The 19,470-nt window shown below is 35.7% G+C and overlaps 1 protein-coding gene across 2 annotated transcripts in view; it reads left to right on the plus strand.

The window, feature by feature from the left end:
- CHIC2 (cysteine rich hydrophobic domain 2) overlaps positions 1–19,470 on the plus strand; it is a 57,146-nt gene that overhangs the window by 18,210 nt on the left and 19,466 nt on the right. For both annotated transcript variants that reach the window (XM_029945805.1, XM_029945810.1), the window contains exons 2-3: positions 6,758–6,812; positions 6,965–7,120. In XM_029945805.1, the coding sequence (XP_029801665.1) occupies positions 6,758–6,812; positions 6,965–7,120 (211 nt within the window). The remainder of the gene's footprint in view (positions 1–6,757; positions 6,813–6,964; positions 7,121–19,470) is intronic.

A 19,470-nucleotide genomic window follows, 5' to 3' on the forward strand; every position in this document is an offset into this window, starting at 1 on the left:
TGAATGTAAGGACTCTTTCAAGACATTGGATGAGGAAGGAAAAGAGGTGGGTGCCATCATTCATTAAAGAAGAAGAAGATAGGGGTTCAGATTCTCAGGCTGGGTAGACTTAGGTAGGTTTGTAGGCAATGTGTAAGGAGCCAGAAGAGATGGAACGATACAGCGGATTACAGAGGAGACTGGAGGAGATACAACATGGAGCACTTGGTTAGCCTTTGGGAAGCTTGCCTGCATTGAGAGAGATGGGGAAGATACTGAAGACATAGGTAAATGTGATTGGGATAAAGACAATAGTCTTTATTTTTTGAGAGTGGGATGTATGTCCTTAGGAGGAAGGTGTACAGAAAAGAGTTAACACAGTAGGCTTGAGACTGCTGTCCTTGGAAATACTTGCTCATACTCTTGGCTCTTGGCTGGTGTCTCGGAACATGAACTTTTGGAAAGTGCCCAGTAGTCCCCAAATTGATAGGAATGGCTCACTGAGCCTAAACTATTTGAACAAACAATGTGGTTTATGCTGAACACCTGCTTTCCTTCTGGGAATCTGGAATTTTGGTATGTACTAAGCAGAGGGTACCTCATATCAGTTCCTGATAAAAGCCTTGGGCACTGAATCTCTAATGCACTTTCCTGGTAGACAATATTGTATTCATGTTGTCAAAACTAGTTGCTGGAGGAATTGAACGCATCCTTGTTTGTGTCTTCACTGAAAAGAGACTCTTGCGAGCTTATTGCTGGTTTCCACTGGACTTTGTCCTGTGTACCTTTTCTCTGTGCTGATTTTGCATTTTATCCTTTGCTGTGAATACAACTGAGTCAGGTGAGTCATCCTAGTGCATCATCAAACCTGAGGGTAGTTTTGTGGACCTGCAACAAAGGGAGTAACCTGGAAGACTGAAAATGATGGTTGAGACTTAGAACAATGTAGTAGAAACAGAAATCATGGGCATCAGAGGAAGAGAGAACCGCAGTTTGGAAATTTGCAATGAGGAGTTAGTGGAATGTTGTTATTTCTTTTGTATTGGAAATTAATTTATTCATCAAACATTTATTGACTATCAGGCATCAGGCCAGACATTTGGAGTATAATTAAGAACCATACTTACCTATAAACAACTCAGTATTTATCAGAGTAAGGAGTTAGGCTTGTAAACATAATTATAATAAGATATGATAAGGACCGTACAGGAGGAAATAGTCAACTATTATTGGAACATGGAAGATGGAGTCTGAAAGGTGGACTCCGAGGAAATAAGCTATAATTGAGAAATTCTAGGAAAGAGTGTCATTCCAACAGGACTTTTCATTATACTAAAGAAGAAAAAAAATTTAAAGAGAAGATATAAGAAGGTATCCAGGTAGTAGATCAATAGGTTAGGGGTACTAGAATTAAATATTAAAAGGAGTTTGGAAGGGAAGCAGTCTATCAGGAAAGGGAGACTCTGAATTGGATGAAGATGATGGTGTTGGGTAACAGATTAGAGTGATTTACACTCTGAATTATGGCTATAAAATTGTTGGAATGAGGTGACAGTGAAATGGAAGAAGGGATAGGAGTAAAACAAGCCTATTTGAAGATTCCGTTTAGATGTACGTGTTGGGGACACCTGGCTGGCTTATTTGGAAGAGTGTGCAATTCTTGATCTCAAGGCCATGAATTCAAGCCCCATGTTGGGTGTAGAGATTGCTTAAATAAACAAACTAAATAGATTTAGGTGTAAAGTTGCTGTCTCTCCAAAGCTTTACTGAGTTTATTACATGAACTTTCAAAATTACCTCCAACTACATAAAAGTAAAAATCAGCCTTGTACATGTTTTCTTTAAAATTTTTTTTAAAAAGCTATGTAAGTCGTCTTCTGTAGGACCTTATTTTCTTGAAGTGTTACATAGATGGTTTTTGGTGGTTGTGATTTGAGTGAATTATCTATTCTCCAAGTACTAGTTGACTTGTAAACTTCTAATAGTAAACTTGTAAAATAGGGTAAGTTTATTATATATTATTTTGTTATGTTTGCCATTCTTTAAAAAAAATTAAAATATTTTATCAATTCTGAAGTCATGAGTGTTTTAACCATAATTGAGGAAAAGGTCTTTTAGGTGATAGGAATAGATGTAGATATAGCATGTCTACATTTTCTTTAAATCCATCTAGTGGACTAACAGTAAGTATTGAATGGTAAATGAGACAGTTATTGGTAGCTCTTTTTTAATGCTTACTTTGTTTTTTTATTTCATCGCTCCCTCTTTCCCTTTACTTCCCCCTCCCTACTTTTCCTTACATTTTCCTTTCTCCTGCTTTTAGGAGATGGAGACCTGTTAAAATTAACAACCATTGCTTATCTCTACCAGTAACATTCGAAGCTAGAAAAACAACTATTAAAATGATACGCTTTTAGTTTTTAAGGTATAGATGGTACGGCAAATATTTTTAAATGAATCATTTTTTCTTTTGTTTATGTAGTGCTGGTTAGTTAACTTGCAGCCTCTTATTATTTTGTTTTGTTTATTTTGAGAGAAAGTGAGCAGGAGAAGTAGGCAGAGAGAGAAAGAGAGAGAGAGAGAGAGAGAGAGAGAGAGAATCTTAAGCAGGCTCCACACTGTCAGTGAAAAGCCCAACATGGGTCTCCAAGTCACAAACTGTGAGATCATGACCTGAGCTGAAATCAGGAGTTAGATGCTCAGCTGACTTAGCCACACAGGTAACCCTCTTGATATTATTGTTTTAAAATAAAGACTGAGGGCTCCTGGGTGGCTCAGTTGGTTAAGTGTCTGACTTTGGCTCAGGTCATGATCTTGCAGTTCATGAGTTGGGCCCCACGTCGGGCTCTGTGCTGCCTGGATCCTGCTTTGGATGCTGTGTCTCCCTTCCTCTCTCTCTCTGCCCCTCCCTCACCCGTGCTCGCTCTCTCTCTCTCTCTCTCTCTCTCTCTCTCTAAAAATAAACATTACAAAATTTTTAAAAAATAAAGCAGAGCTGTCACTTCAAGGTAAACAACTGATAACATTTGTTGTCAATAATTAAATTCTAGCTTTCAGTATGAAAATTATAATTTTGGAAAACTTGTATCTGTCACCGTGAACTTGACAGCTTCTCAATACTTAAAAGACCTTTCTGATGAGATCACTTGTTCTATTAATGAATATGATGATTCTAATAACATACAATAAAGTATGTCAACATTTGAAATATCTATATAACTCAACTTAGTAATATTTCCATTTCTAAGAGACAAATGCATGAAGTTATAAAATCAGGCATAGGTAAAGCCTTCAAAAGGCAAAATATACTAATGGAATTTTATTTAACAAAGTATTAAAAGTTTATTGATACGGTTCCAGTTTCCTCCTTGCAAAAAAACAGTTAAGAAACTACCATGTGTTGAGTTTTTGGTACATAATCAAAGAATGATATACGTAAATTTCCAAATACAAATCTGGTGAGACCTAAGTTTCTTTATAAATATCAACCAACAGGGCATATCACAGCAGTTTGCACAGAGATGTGGGAATCCACCTGTCTTCCATTGTCAGGCATTAAGGAGATGTAAACATGTAAAACAGTACTTATTTCTCTAAAATTTCTTGTTTCTCTCTAAAATGTTGTATTTGTTAGCATATACTATGTTTTTTTCTTTATGAATAAGTTTTAAAAATGTTTTAGATGTCTCAGTTTTAATGCCCAATCCAAAATGCTGGTAATTATAAACCACATAAACGTAAGCTTATTGAGGTCCTCAAGGATTTAAGAGGGCAGAGAGGTCCTGACTCCAAACCTTTGAATTCCCCTGTAGCCGAGAACCATATTCCAACTGGAGATGAAGAGGGGGCGCTTGATTATCATGGCTCATTCTCCTGGTAATCCTGAGTGCTGGATTTGAATATTAAGTGACTTGTTTAGAGAGTTTAGAAGAGAGGGCACAGTTGGGGTTCATTCCTGTTGGGCTGGGGAGACTTCTGGGACTTCAGGCACAGCATTTTCTTTACCCTCGTTCCAGGTCTTCTTGTTCTGTGGATGGGAAACAGGAGCAAAGAGGAATGGAAAAATCATCAGCACCAAGTTAATGGCTGGTAGAAAAACTAAGCACTCCCATATAGTGTTAATCGTGTCACTGCGTGATCTTCCTTGGGACATTCTTTTGAGGGGTGAGATGAAGGAAGAGGAAGGTTTACTATCTGTTCCTAAGATAAAACTTAAAGTATGACTGAAGAGGAACTGAATGAATGTCCTCGGAATGACCATTTCTTACTGGAAGAATAACAAGTCTGACTTAAAAGGAGCCCTGACCTGCAGGAACAACAGGACACTTTATTAGCTGGTTGTGCTCCCTGGGCAAAGCATCAACACTCAGCCACTTAGCCAATAAGGAAATATTCAGCCTCTAGAAAGAAAGGAAATTAGGGTTTAAACTCATGCTGGACTGCTCCCTTCAATTTAGCATATTACCTGGCAGTAAACTACAGATATTCAATGAAATAATTTAATCTGTGTTAAATGTTTAATGATTGGGATGAAAGGGGGAGACTTTTCTATTTAGGAGACTTGGAGGTGTCTGGTGGCTGCTTTTTAAAAAAATGTTCAAAGACCAGTTGGAAGGAGATGGTTAATTGCAATAATAAACATGGTTGAAATGGAAATTATTGATTGAAAGAGAGAACCATCAGACCAAGGGAGATAATAGTTCAAGAGATGGAAATTTATAATTTATACTCACTAAACATTGGTCGAATGTCCTCTTCCCCAAGGGAAATAGATGAAAAGGAAGTTCATTATCTAGATGCCTCACTGAGAGCTATCACTGAACACTTAACAGTGACTTCTTCCTCATGGCAGGACTTTGGAGGTTGGAAGTGAGTTATCGGTTGGGGTTTTTTCAAGTAGAATCACATTGCTCTGAGACCCCTGCATAGACAGAAAATATATTTAACTTACAGCCTTTCAGTCTTTCGTTGGCATTAATGCTAGGATTATGTATAGCAGCAGAGGTTGCCGGTTTATGATCAGTTTGAAAAGAACTTTGGCTTGGACTTAGGTAATTGTATTATAATCTGTTTTGTAAACAGTATCCATTATTTATAAAGACAGATTAGTACCATTTCAATGCTTCTATAAAATAATGTATGAATTACTTATGATAATGATAAAATGGTCTCCAAGACCACCATTCACATATGGGGAAGTCTAGATAATAATGAAGCCCACAGCCTGACCCCAGCAGTGTTTTGTTTGCCTTGCACAGTATTTTAAAGATGGGAAAATTTACATAGAAATCTAGTTTCCCAACTCCTCTTTGAGAAAGAAAATCATACAATTTGTCAGAATTGGAGCTGCATTCTAGTAGGACAGTAATCAGCTGGACCTGTCCCATGACTCCATATACACACACAATGCTGTATACCTTCCACTTGGCCAGTCTCCACCACTCCTTGCTGCTTTCACATAGCTCACCTTATTTGATTTTCCTGTTTGGCTCTACGGATGGTTAAGTTAGAAACCTTCCGTGGCCAGCTGTTTCCTAAGGAATATCTCAGGGATCCTCCTTACTAGTGCCAGCTACCTAAAGTGCAGCATTGTGTATTTATAAGGGTCCTTAAGACAGCAGATCTTGAGGGTTCTCATCACTGGGGGGGGGGGCACATTGTAACTATGTGGGGTGATGTTAAGCAAACTTACTGTAATCATTTCACGGTATATACATGTATCAAGTCCTGTTGTACAGCTTAAACTAACACAGTGGTAATATGTCAGTTATAGCAATAAAACTGGAAGAAATTTTGGGTTCAGGATCCAAGTCATCATATTTAAGTATCTCCGTTTTTATTTCTAGGAGTAATCTATTACTGGTGTATCCATGAGTATTTTATTCTTTCCTAATAACTTATACAAAGAAAGAGTCAAGTGCCCAGTCAAATCTCATGATTTTTGGAGACATTTAAAAGCTTAAGGATATTAAAATGTACTGCCTCAGTTCATTTCTTTGGGGGTATGTATGTATAGCAGGTGTCCTCGTCCTTGGAAGTTTTCACATTGTTCCAGATGTTTTTGGCATTCTCTGGCTGTAATAACAGCAGAGATGTGCTGATCTCAGAAAATGCTAACTGGCCAACTTGCGTTCTTAGGCATGTTTCTGCTTTTTTGACTGCTAACAAGTGCTCTTGACCTAAAAAATAACCAATAAATAGCAGAGGTTGTGGCTTTCTGTTACTTAGTTGGTAGAATCTCAGTAATTTTGGCAAAACTGGACAATTGTGTTGTTTTTCATTACCCTAGTATTTGGCTTATAAAGAGCCCCAGAGAAGTCATTTCTCTCTGTATTTTTAGTCTCTTTTACAAGTTTTGATTCAGCTGCTAAAATTGCTTGTTGCATTTCATAAATTGCTAACTACAATGTTTTTGCGTCTCAGATTTCCACTGTTACCCTATCAGGTTGTGTCTATTTATTTTTAAATTTTTAATGTTTGTTTGTTTTTGAAAGACAGAGATGGAATATGAGTGAGGGAGGAGCAGAGAGAGAGGGAGACACAGAATCTGAAGCAGGCTCCAGGCTCTGAGCTGGCTGTCAGCACTGAGCCTGACGCAGGGTTTGAACTCAAGAACAGTGAGATCATGACCTGAGCCGAAGCCGGATGCTTAACTGACTGGGCCACCCAGGCATCCCTCAAGTTGCATCTATTTACTTGAACTTTGATTAAGTTAAATGGTCTATTTTTTTCAATAATGACATGTAATAACATATTTCTCTTCTTTTTTTAAAAATAGATTTGGACTGAGCAACAAATTTGAATCAGAATTCCCTTCTTCATTAACTGGAAAAGTGAGTGTCTATTATTTACTTAGGTACATTTATATACCTCAAAAGTAAAGTTTTTTCCTAACAAATTAGTAAAAATATTTATGCTAATGAGACATGTTTATTGACATTAATATTGTATTGCAGTGTTATTATTTCTTAAAATTTTTCTTTAGGTAGCTCCTGAAGAATTTAAGGCCAGCATCAACAGAGTTAACAGTTGTCTTAAGAAGAACCTTCCTGTTAATGTACGTTGGCTACTTTGTGGCTGCCTTTGTTGCTGCTGCACGTTAGGTTGCAGTATGTGGCCAGTTATTTGCCTCAGTAAAAGAGTAAGTTGAATTAATATATTTTAATTTAAATTTAGAAGTAGATAAGCAAGTCTTTCATTTACCTACTTTTTAATTTTGTATTGAACGACTCACACCATGTTGAATACTATATAGAAATAATCTGATCCAGTAGCGTGACTAAGTACATTATGGTATGTCCATAGTGTTATGTTAAATTTAATTATATATTATAATTTTTATGATCTGGAAATTAGAGTAGAATACGGCATTCTCTCTCTACATATACATTAATGGTGGAATAGCATAGTGATTAATGCTGAGTGCTGGTCTACCACTAATCTCTGTGACCCTAGGCATGTTTCCTAATCTTTTTAAAATCTAGTTATCTTATGTGTAAAATGACACTTACCTACTTGAATAGGATTGTTTTAAGTATAAAATGAAATAATGTATGGAAAGCTTTTAACTAAGTAACTCAAAGTGTCCTGTCAACATTGACTAGTGGCATGATTACTAAAATGTAAGATAGTAGCAGTAGATGAAATAACATGGTTACAGTGTTTGTCTCTAGTTGGTTAGATTATGGGGAATTCTATCTTCTTTTTAAAAAATGTTTTGGCTTTTTTTTTTCTTTTGTATTTTACAAGTTTCCTGAGATGAGTACATAGTGATTCCGTAATCAGAAAAAAATGATCTGAAGAGTCATAATTTTGACTGCTTATAATGAAACATTTCTAAGATATGGATAGAGATATGGGAAATTATTAAGGATGGAATGTAGTACATTTTTGTTAAAGTTCAAAAAAATTATGGTAACTATATGCATAAAACTGAAATACTGTTAAGTTGAAATTGAATAAGTGGTTTTGTGTGGGTACATTTCATTTTGTCATCAATAATGATAGGGAACATGGAAAAGCAAATTCAGCTTGTCCCTTGATTCTGTTATAAAATAAGCAGTATATTCCTAATGAGAAAGAATTTTAGCTAGTACATTTTATTGATAGGAAGGAGATAATGCCTTTGTGATATAATTAATTTTGTAATATTTACTGTAATATTTGTAATATTCATTTTTTCTCCAAGAATATTTCTTATTTCCCCCCATATTTCTGACCAGATCATCTTCAGACCACAGAATGGTTTTGTTTTGTTTTGTTTTTAATTTTCGGTTGTTCTTTGATCCACAATTGAATTTGCAGCTCTTGGAGTTTAGATTCTCTTACTCCCTCCTCCTGTTTGGGGCGTTTTCATTATTTAAATGACTGCTGTATTTCACTTGGCTGGCAATTTACTGCTGTTTAACCCAGAGAATCATAAGAATTTTCTTATTTTAGAACTCGAGTTATTTAAAATCTAGTTTCTTTGGTTTTAGAGGGTTTGAGATCCTTTGTTTTTTACCTTTTAAGTGAGAAAAATGGGAAAAGATATTGCAGTGTGTGTACAGTGTTGGATTTAGAAAACAAAACTCAGCTTCCTACTCTTCCATGAGTTTTTAGCAACATAAATCATTTTTATATTGCTTTCATTAAACTCCTATTTGAGACATAGATTGATTATTTTTTTAGGCTAGCTATTCTCATCTGTAGTTTCACAAAGTACATTTTGTTCAACAATGTAGTATTCAGTCCAGGGTCTGTCTTCGTATGTATACATTTTAATTTTATATGGACTTTACTATCTAGTGACTGCAAACAAATATGATTATTGCTTAAAAGAAAGCTGTGCGTTTCCCTGTCTCGGGTGTAGACTATTACATACCCATGGAGAGAGGGACACTTTATGCCTGCATGGAGGTGCTTTGCACAATGGGAGCAGGGATTTTTAACTTTTTATTTGTTGTGGACTCTTCTGTTCCGGGAAAGCCTATGAACCTTCTCTTAGGATAATGTTTTATTTGTGTTTTAAGAGATTTAATACATTTTAAATGTATGAAATGAAATACACAAGTTACAAAGTTTCCTGTATAACTTTAGTTATCAAAGGACTAAAATCTCTCAAATATATTATTTAAAATATTTATTGTTGCATACAAAATAAGATAGCAGAGGATCTGTGGTAATATAATGTGATAAGAAAAATCCATGATTTTTGTAAGGGATGGAGGCACAGATCTGGTTTAGTCTACCACAGTTAGTTGCATACATTCATGACCTAAGGAAACTATACCACATTTCAGTTAGACATTAGTGAAAATAAAGATGAATCCTTGTTTCATCCACTTTCATGGATTCCTAGAATTCTATCTAGGTATTTCATGTTAAGAACCCTTGATTGAGATACTAGTACAAATAAAGGCTAAAACGCTGCCTGATTGTTAGTCTGAGAACCTTCCTTTGTCCTCATTTGTGACGTCATATATGGTTAGAATTGTCTTGGGGCGCCTCAGTGGCTCTGTCGGTTAAACATTCCAGCTTTGGTCCACACCGGGCTCCGTGCTGACCGCTCAGCGCCTGGAGCCGGCTTCGGATCCTGTGTCTCCCTCTCTCTGCCCCTGCCCTGCTCGCACTCTGTCTTTTTCTGTCAAAAATAAATAAGCATTAAAAAAAAATTAGAATTGTCTCAGACTTAAGACAAATCAGGACCAAAGGCACACTTTATATGCAGCTCAGTGTTTTCACCTTCATGACATTATTCAATACTTTGGATAACTAGATTTCTGCCTGGCTTTTTAAGTCCATCTCCAAGTAAGTGCCCCATTGTATCAATTGACCTTGTTCTGGAGACCGTGTTTTCGGTCTGCATTATTATCATTATTCCTTCCAAATTGCCTTTCCTTTTTAAAAAGAATCGCCATAACCTCTTTTTGAAAATAATTCAATATACAGCAAAATTCACTCATTTTGATATAGATCAATGATTTTTGGCAAATGCATAGACTAGTATAACTACCACCACAACCAACATACATTACGGTTCTCCAGAAAACTCTTGTCCTGTCCCTTTGTAGTCAGGCCCCTCTCAACTCTTCAGCCCTGACCACTGCTGATCTGCATGCTAGCCCTACAGTTTTGCCTTTCCAAGCAGGTTATATAAATGGAATTATGCAGTATATGTGGCCTCTTCAGTCTGGCTTTTTCATTTAGTTAGTGCATTTGAGATTCACCTATTCTGTTGTATGTATCAATGGTTTATTTTTTTGCTAAGTAATATTCCATTGTATGGATGTGTCACAATTTGTTTATCCACTCACCGTCGAAAGGGATGTTGTGTGGTTTCCAGTTTTTAGTGATTTTGAATGAAGTTGCTATAAATGTTCACATGCATGTTTTTCTGTGAACATAAGTTTTTATTTTTAGGAATTGGGTTACTGGATCCTACAGTAAGTGCATGCTTGATTGTATAGGAAACTTCCAAATTGTTTTCCAAAGTAGCTATACCATTTTACATACCAGCCAACAATATATGAGAGTTCCAGTTATTTGGCATCTTTACCAGGACTTAGTATTGTTAGTTTTAGAAATTTTAGTCATTTTCATAGATGTGGTGGCATCTTATTCTGGTTTTACTTTATATTACTCTTGTGACTAATGATATTAAACGCCTTTTAATGCACTTATTTGCCATTTGTACCTCTTTGTTAAAGTGTTTATTCAAATATTTCTCCCACTTTTTGGTTTATCAATTGACCATTTTTTAGTTGTTGTTTTTGTTTTTGAAAGAGAGGAGGAGAGAGTGAGAGCAGGGGAGAGGAGGAGAAGGTGAGAGAGAGAGAGAGAGAGAGGAGAATCTTAAGCAGGCTACACCGCCTGGCATGGAGCCTGACGCGGGGCTCAATCTCTTGACTGTGAGATCATGACCTGAGCCAAAATCAAGAGTTGGATACTTAACTGACTGAACCACCCGGGGATCCCCAAATACTTTGCCCATTTTTAAATAGTTATTTTTTAGGAAGCCTGGGTGGCTCAGTCTAGTTAAGCATCTGACTTTGGCTCAGGTCATGATCACAGTTTGTTAGTTCATGAGATGGAGTCCCTCATTGGGTGACCTTGTGCCCTGTTTTGGGTGAGCATGAACCCCACCTAGGGTGAGCCCTACTTCTCTTTCTATGCATTTCACGGGATTCTCTCTCTCTCTCTCTCTCTCTCTCTCTCTCTCTCTCTCAAAAAATAGTTATTTTTTATTGATGAATTTTTTATATGTTTAGAGCATAAGTCCCTTGTCAGGTATGTAGCCACATGTATTTTTAAATGCTTTTTCTACATATTAAAAAAACTTTTTAAAGAGGTGCCTGGGTGGCTCAGTCTCTTAAGTGTCCCAACTCATGACTCAGGTCATGATCTCATGGTCCATGAGTTCAAGCCCCTTGTGGAGCTCTGTGCTGACAGCTCCACCTGGAGCCTGCTTTTGTTCTAGGTCTTCCTCTCTCTCTGCCTTCTCTCTCTCTCAAAAAATAAACATTAAAAAAATTATTTTAAATGCTTTTTCTTTTTTTCTTTTCTTTTTGGGAGAGCACAAGTTGGGGGGGATGAGAGAGGGGGACAGAGGATCTGAAGCAGGCTCTGTACCGACAGACAGACAGCAATGGGCCTGATGTGGGGCTAAAACTCACAAATCGGAAGATCATGACCTGAGCCAAAGTTGGAGGCGGTTTCAACTCACCGAGCTACCCAGGTGCCCCTCAATTATATTTTTCCAGTCTGTGGCTCGTCTTTTCATTCTCTTAATGCCTTTGGCAGAGCAAAAGTTTTTGAGTTTGATGAAGTCTAATTTAGCATTTAAAAAAAAATGGATTGTGTGTTTCGTGTTCTACCTAAGAATTCCTTGTCTAAATCAAGGTCACAACCTTTTTCTCCTATAAGTCTCTTCTGCATTTAACTTTTAGATTTATGACCCATTTGAGTCAATGTTTGTGTAAGTGAGGTACAGGTCTGAGTTCATTTTTTGGCTGTGACTACAGGTTTTCCAGCACCATTTGTTGAAAAGACTATTTTCTTCATTAAATTGCCGTTGTACATTGACAAAAGTCAGTTGACCATATTTGCATGTTTCTATTTCTCGACTCTGTTCTTTTGATCTCCATGTGTCTATCTTAATTTTAGTACCACATGATCTTTACTATAGCTTTATAGTAAGTCTTGAAATGGGGTAGGGTGGCTTTCAAACTTGTTCTTATTTTTCAAGATTGTTTTGGCTATTCTAATTTTTTTACTTTTCCATGTAAATTTTAAAATCAGCTTGCCAATACTGTGTCTAACCATTTTTTTGATTGGGATTGAATCTGTAGATCAATTTTTGGGAAAATGACATCTTAACAAGTCTTCCCCTCAGCATGAACCTGGTGTAGCTCTTCAATTATTTAGGTCTTCTTTGATTTTTTTCATTAGTGTTTTGTAGTTTTTTGCATAGCATACAGATCATACACATATTACGTTAGCTTTATATGTATTTCTTTGTGCTTAGTGTTATTGTTATGGTATTTTTGATTTCCGGTTGTTCATTGCTAGTACATAACTACAATTGATTTTTGTATATTAACACCATGTTATGTGACCTTGCCAAACTCACTTATTAAATTCCAGGAATGTTTTTCTAGATTCCAGGGGATTTTCTATGTAGATAATAACCATGTTGTCTGCAAATAGTGATAGTTTTATTTCTTGGTTTCTAATCTGCATACCTTTTATTTATTTTTCTCTTTTTTTTCACTGGGCAAGACTTCCAGTAAAATGTTGATGAGGAGTGATGAGAGTGGACTCCGCTTCAGTCTTGATTTTCTCTGTTGTTTTTCTGTTTTTAATTTCATTGATCTTTGCTCTTATTTTTATTATTTTGTCTCCTTGCTTTGGATTTCATTTATTATTTTTTTAGTTTCTTAAGATCGATGCAGAAGACATTGATGTGAGAGCTTTCTTTTTTTCTGACATAAGCATATAAAGCTAAAATTTTTCTCTAACACACTCTTGACTGCATTCCATGTTTTACTTTCATTCAGTTCAAAATTTGTTATAATTTTCCCTGAAACTTCCTATTTGATTTATATATTAAGAAATGTGTTACTTAACTTCCAAATATTTAGGAATTTTCCAGACATCTTTGTGATACTGCTTTCCAGTTCATTTCTGTTGTCAGGGAATGTACTTTGTGTAGTTTCATTTTTTTAACATGTGTTAAGTTTTATTTTATGACCTCAAATATAGTGTATTTTGTTAATGATGTTTTAAAAATTGTTTTTATTTTAGCAGTCTTATTGAGATGTGATTCACATATAATAAACTGCATATATTTTAAGTATCATTTTGTGAATTTTGTCATAAAATTAACACCTTTATACACATATACATTAAAATAGTGAACATACTCATCACTCCCAAAAGTTTTCTTGTGTCTCTTATTAATCCCCCACTCTCACCCCTTCCATACAACTGTAACCTGTTTTTTGGCAGTATGTATTAGTTTGCATTTTCTAGAGTTTCATATAAATGGAACCATACAATATATATATATTTTTTAAGTTTATTTATTTTGAGAGAGAGCATGCATAGCACGTGAGCAGGGGAGGGGCAGAGAGAGCGAGGAAGACAGAATCCCAGGCAGGCCCCATGCTGTCAGCACAGGAGCCTGACTTGGGACTCCGTCTCACAAACTATGAGATCATGACCTGAGCTGAAATCCAGAGTTGAATGCTTAACCAACTGAGCCACCTAGGTGCCCCTAATTTTTGTTTATTTTACTCATGATTATTTTGAGATTCGTCCATGTTGTTGAGGTGATGGTGTAGTTCATTCCATTTAATGCTGAGTAATGTTTTATTGTGTGGATATATCACATTTGTTTATTTGATTGCCATTTGCGTTTCCAGTTTTAGTCTGTATAAATCTAGTATTACTATTCTTGTTCAAGTCTTTTTATAAACATATGCTTTCTTTTGAGTAAAAATTTCTAGGAATAGAGTAGTGTGATCATATAGTGTATGTGTGTTTAATTTTTTAAGGAACTGAGGAACTGCCAAAGAGGTGCCATTTTTTACATTTTTACCAGCAGTGTATGATAGAGTTTCTTCTGCTCCATTATTGTCCACGTTTATTATGGTTAGTCTTCTTAATTTTAGTCATGCTAACAGGTGCATAGTGTTATCAGTATGGTTTAAATTTGCATTTCCTTAATCATAAATGATGTTGAGCATCTTGTCATGTTTATTAACATCTTCTTTGGTGAAGTATTCTAACTTGTTTTTTTTTTTTTAACTGAGTTTTCTTATTGAGTTTTGAGAATTCTGTATGTATTGTGGGTACAGATATATGCTTTAAAAAGATTTCTTCCAATTAGTGGTTTGACTTTTTATCCCTTAACAGTCTTTTCAAAAGTGGAAATTTCTAATTTTAATTAAATCCAGTTTGTTCCTTTGTTCTATAATGGATTGTGCTGTTAGTGTTATATCTAGTAACTCTTCTAAGCCTAGCTACACGTTTTTTTCCTGTTTTTTCTAGAATTTTTATAGGTCCAGGTTTTACTTTTAGGTCTGATTTTGAGTTAAAATTTTTATATGGTGCAGTATGTGGATTGAAGTTAAAATATTTGTTCTTCGTGTACAGGTATCCAGATGTCCCAGTCATACTTGCTATAAAAGTTACTCTTCACTGAATTGCATTGATTCATTTGTTGGAAATTAGTTGTCAGTATTTATGTGCATCTGCTTCTTAGGTCTGTTCTGTCTCTTGATCTTGTGCCAATACCACATTGTCTTGAGTATTGTAGCTTTATAATTATATCCTATAATTGGGTAGTGTTTTCCAACGTTTTCAAGTTGTTTTTCAAAGTTGTTTTGCTTTTTATTTTGTTTGTATTCTATATGGATTTTAGGATCAGCTTGTCAGTTTCTACAAAGGAGATTCTGTTGGGATTTTAGTTCGGATTGCATTGCATCTCTGCATCAATTTGGGGAAATTGGTGTCTTAAAAATATTTCATCTTCTGATCCATGGAACAATATTTCACTCCATTTACTTTTAACATTTTTTCTGAGCAATGTTTTAAGTTTTGAGTGGACATGCCTTGTATATCTTTCCTTGAATTTATCCTCGAGTAAATATTATTTTTGTGCTATTTTAAATGGCATATATTTTTATTAAAGATTTTTTATAGTGTATATAGTATACTACTGTATACTACTGTGGTATATAATGTAACATACAGTGTTATATTAGTTTCAGGTGTACAATATAGTGATTCAGCAATTCTGTACATTACTCAGTACTCATGATAAATATACTCGTTAATCCCCATTACCTATTTCACCCCGCCGCCTCCTCTTCTCTGGTAACCACCAGGGTTTTTTTTTTTTTTTTTTTAATGTTTATTTGTTTTTGAGAGAGACAGAGTATGAGCAGGGTAGGAGCAGAGAGAAAGAGGGAAACACAGAATCCGAAGCAGGCTCCAGGCTCTGAGCTGTTGGCACAGAGCTGGATGCTGGGCTTGAACCTATGAACTGTGAGATCATGACCTGAGCCAAAGTTGGATGCTTAATTGACTGAGTCACCCAGGAGACCCATCCCATCAGTTTGTTTTTTTATCGTTAACAGTGTTTTTTGGTTTGTCTTTCTCTCTTTTTTTCCCTTCACTCATTTGTTTTGTTTTGTAAATTGCACATATGAGTGAAATCATGATATTTGTCTTTACCTGGCTTATTTCACTTAGCATTATATTCTCAAAATCCATCTATGTTGTTGTAAATGGCAAGATTTCATTCTTTCTTATGGCTGAGTAATATTCCATTGTATGTATATACCACATTTTAAAAATTATTTTTTAATGTCTATGCTTGAGAGGGGAGAGAGAGAGAGAGAGAGCGAGAGAGAGAGCGCACACAGAGCCCAATGCAGGGCTAGGACACTCAACCAATGAAGCCACCCAGGCACTCCTATATCACATCTTCTTTATCTGTTCATCTATCGATGGACATTTGGGCTGCTTCCATAATTTGGCTATTGTAAATAATGCTGCAGTGAATATAGGGATGCATGTATCCCTTCGAAATTAGTGGGTTTTTTTCGGGTGGGGGGTAAGTACTCTTTAGTGTGATTACTAGATCATAGAGTAGTTCTATTTTTAACCTTTTGAGGAATCCCCATTCTCTTTTCCACAGCTGCAAAGGTTTGCGCTCCCACCAACAGTGGAAGAAGCTTCCTTTTTCTCCACATCCTTGCCAACACTTGTTTCTTGAGTTTTTGATTTTAGCCATTGTGACAGGTGTGAGGTGATATTGCAGTTTTAATTTGCATTTCCCTGATGATGAGTGATTTTGAGCATCTCTTCATGTTTTGTGGCCATCTGCATGTCTTCTTTGGAGAAGTATCTGTTCAGGTCTTTTTTTTTTCAAGCCCAGGTTTAAATTGGATTATTTGTTTACAGGGTATTGGGTTGTATACATTTTTTATATATTTTGGATACTAACCTTTTTATTGTATATGTCATTTGCAAATATCTTCTCCCTTTCAGAGTTTTGCTTATTAGTTTTATTGGTTGTTTATTTCACTGTGAAGAATCTTTTTATGTTGATGTAGTCTCAATCATTTATTTTTGCTTTTATTTCCCTTGCCTTACAAGACCTATGTAGGAAAATGTTATGGCCAATGTCAGAAAAATTGCTGCCTGTTTTTTAGGATTTTTATGGCTTCAGGTCTCACATTTAGGTGTTTAATCCATTATGAGTTTATTTTTATGTATGGTGAAAGGAAGTGGTTCAGTTTCATTCTTTGCATGTGTTTCTCTTTTGATTTCTTCTATGACCAGTACATTATTTAGTATTTTATTTAGCTTTCAGATATTTGGGGAACTTAATAGAGATCTTTCTGTTATTGATTTTTAATATATTTGTAAATTCAAAATTAAGAGTGTGGTTAGGTAATATTTGTTTTGAATTCTTTTATGTTAAGAATTCTTTTATTTCGGAATATGAACTATCTTGGCAAATGAAATAACTTTAGTGTACTTCAAAAGAATGTGTATTCATCTGTTATTGGGTAGAGTGTTTTATAAATATCAGTTAAGTCAAGTTGGTTGATAGTGTTTAGATCTTCTGTATTCTCACCAATTTTCTGTCTATTCTTTCTGTCAATTATTAAGAGACTAGTATTAAAATCTCTGACTATATGTAATTATGGGTTTTTCTATTGTAGTTTTTGTTTTATGTATTGTGACACTTTATAATTGGGTGCATAAACTTTCAGATTTTGTATTTACTTTGTGGATGATTGACCTCTTTATCGTTATGAAATTGATCTTCTTTATCTCCAGTAACATTTTTTTTGAAAACTACTTTCTCTAATATTTAGCCATTTCTACTTTCTTTTGATTAATATTCATATGGCATATGTCATTTTTTTTTGCATTTAACTTATTTATACCTTTATATATAAAGTTCATTTCTCCCAGGCAGTGTTGGGTCTTGCTTTTTTTTATTCAGTTTGGCAATCTGCCTTTTAGGGATTTTTGGACCATTTGCATTTATGGACCAAGTGACATGGCGAAATTTAAATTTTCATTTTACCATTTGTTTTTTTTCTTCCTACATCAGTATTTAGTTTCCATTTTCATTTTCTGGTTTCTTATTTTTCTAAATAATAATTTATTGAGGTGAAATTCATATAACAGAAATTAACCCTTATAAAGTGGACAATTAAGTAGCATTTCGTACATTCACAGCGTTGTACAACTATCACCTCTGTTAGTTGCAAAACACTTCTATCACTCCAATTTCTCCTCATTACTTTCTTCCCCCATCCCTGCCAACCATCTTTTGGGTTTTGTCTCTATGGATTTATCTATTCTGCCTATTTCCTATAAATGGAATCAATACAACCTTTTGAGTCTGGCTTCTTTCAATTAGCATAATGTTTTTGAGGTTCATCTAGGCTATGGCATATTTCAATACTTTTTTATGGCTGAATAATATTCAGTTTTGTATATATACCATGCTTGTTTATCCATTCATCTATTGATGGATGTTTAGCCAATTTTTACCCAAAAGGTCCTAGTGCTGCTATGAACATGGGTGTGCATGGATGTGATCCTCGTTTTCAGTTCTTTGGGTGTATACCTAGGAGTGTAGGATCATAAAGTAATTTTATGTTTAACTTCTTGAGGAACCAGAGTGTTAGGTTTAGGGCTAATTATTTCCCTAATAATTAGGGAAAGCTATCCTAGATACTCTTCCTAACAGCCTGTGAATTGTGATATTTTCTAGTCTGGCTGCTGGAAAGAGGCAGTTTGCTAGATTTTTGTGAATTGGGGGCATTGTTATCTCTGATTCTTCCTAGTAGTTCTCTTTGCTCCACCTCTGGTAATTTCTTTCCCTGCATGCATTGCTCAGGACTCCTCTTAACATTCAGTAGGAACTGTTTGCATGTCTTTGGAGTTCGTTCTTTGTATAGCATTCTCTTTGGTGCTCTGTTCTGTGGCTTCTCTTTACCCTGGTCTCCCCAGACTCTGAGTTCTGTCTCCTTAACTTAGGGAACGCCCAGGCTTGTCTGGGCTCTTTCCATTTGCTGTGACCCGGAACCTGCATTGTATCCATAAACTTAGGAAATCATGGGACCTGTGTCATTTTTTCCTGGCCTCTCAGGAATCATTGTCTTTCATTGTCTGTTGTTGTTCACTGTCTTTGAAACAGTTTCGTTTTTCCCCCCTTTCCTTTTTGTTTTTTTTTTTAATTTAAAAAAAATGTTTTATTTATTTTTGAGACAGAGAGAAACAGAGCATGAGCAGGGAGGGGCAGAGAGAGAGGGAGACACAGAATCTGAAGCAGGCTCCAGGCTCCAAGCTGTCAGCTCGGAGCCCTACGTGGGGCTCGAACCCACAAACAGGAGATCATGACCTGAGCCGAAGTCGGAGGCTTAACCAACTGAGCTGCCCAGGCGCCCCTCCCCCCTTTCCTTTGTTTTGTCAGGCCAGAGTGTAAGTATGGTGTGGCTTGCAGTATCTTTGCTGAAAATTTCCATTGGAAGTCTGTTCTCTTTTTATAGAACCATTCTTGACATATAACTACTATCCTAGACGCTGCGGAAAGAAAGATGTATATTAATGCTCAGAGAGTGTGTAGTCTGTTTGGACAGTTGGCTGGATGAGTGTAGAAGTAGTATAAATTTGTAAGTACTTGTCATATTTTTCATGAAGTAGCTCTAATAACAGAAGACAATGAATACGTGTCGTTAAGGCCTAGAAATATGAAGTGGCCACCTATAGTAACAAACTGCATTTAAAATCTTGTTTTCTATCTTAAATTCTCATTTGAATCTTTCATTCTATTACATAACATATATTTGTTTTAATAGAAAATGTTTAAAATTACTTCTGTTTAAATGTTTTTTTAATGTTTATTCATTTTTGAGACAGTTACACAGTGCGAATGGGGGAGGGGCAGAGAGAGAGGGAGACACAGAATCAGAAGCA

Source organism: Suricata suricatta, chromosome 1 (genome assembly GCF_006229205.1).
Source record: "Suricata suricatta isolate VVHF042 chromosome 1, meerkat_22Aug2017_6uvM2_HiC, whole genome shotgun sequence".
In the NCBI taxonomy this organism is placed as follows: domain Eukaryota; kingdom Metazoa; phylum Chordata; class Mammalia; order Carnivora; family Herpestidae; genus Suricata; species Suricata suricatta.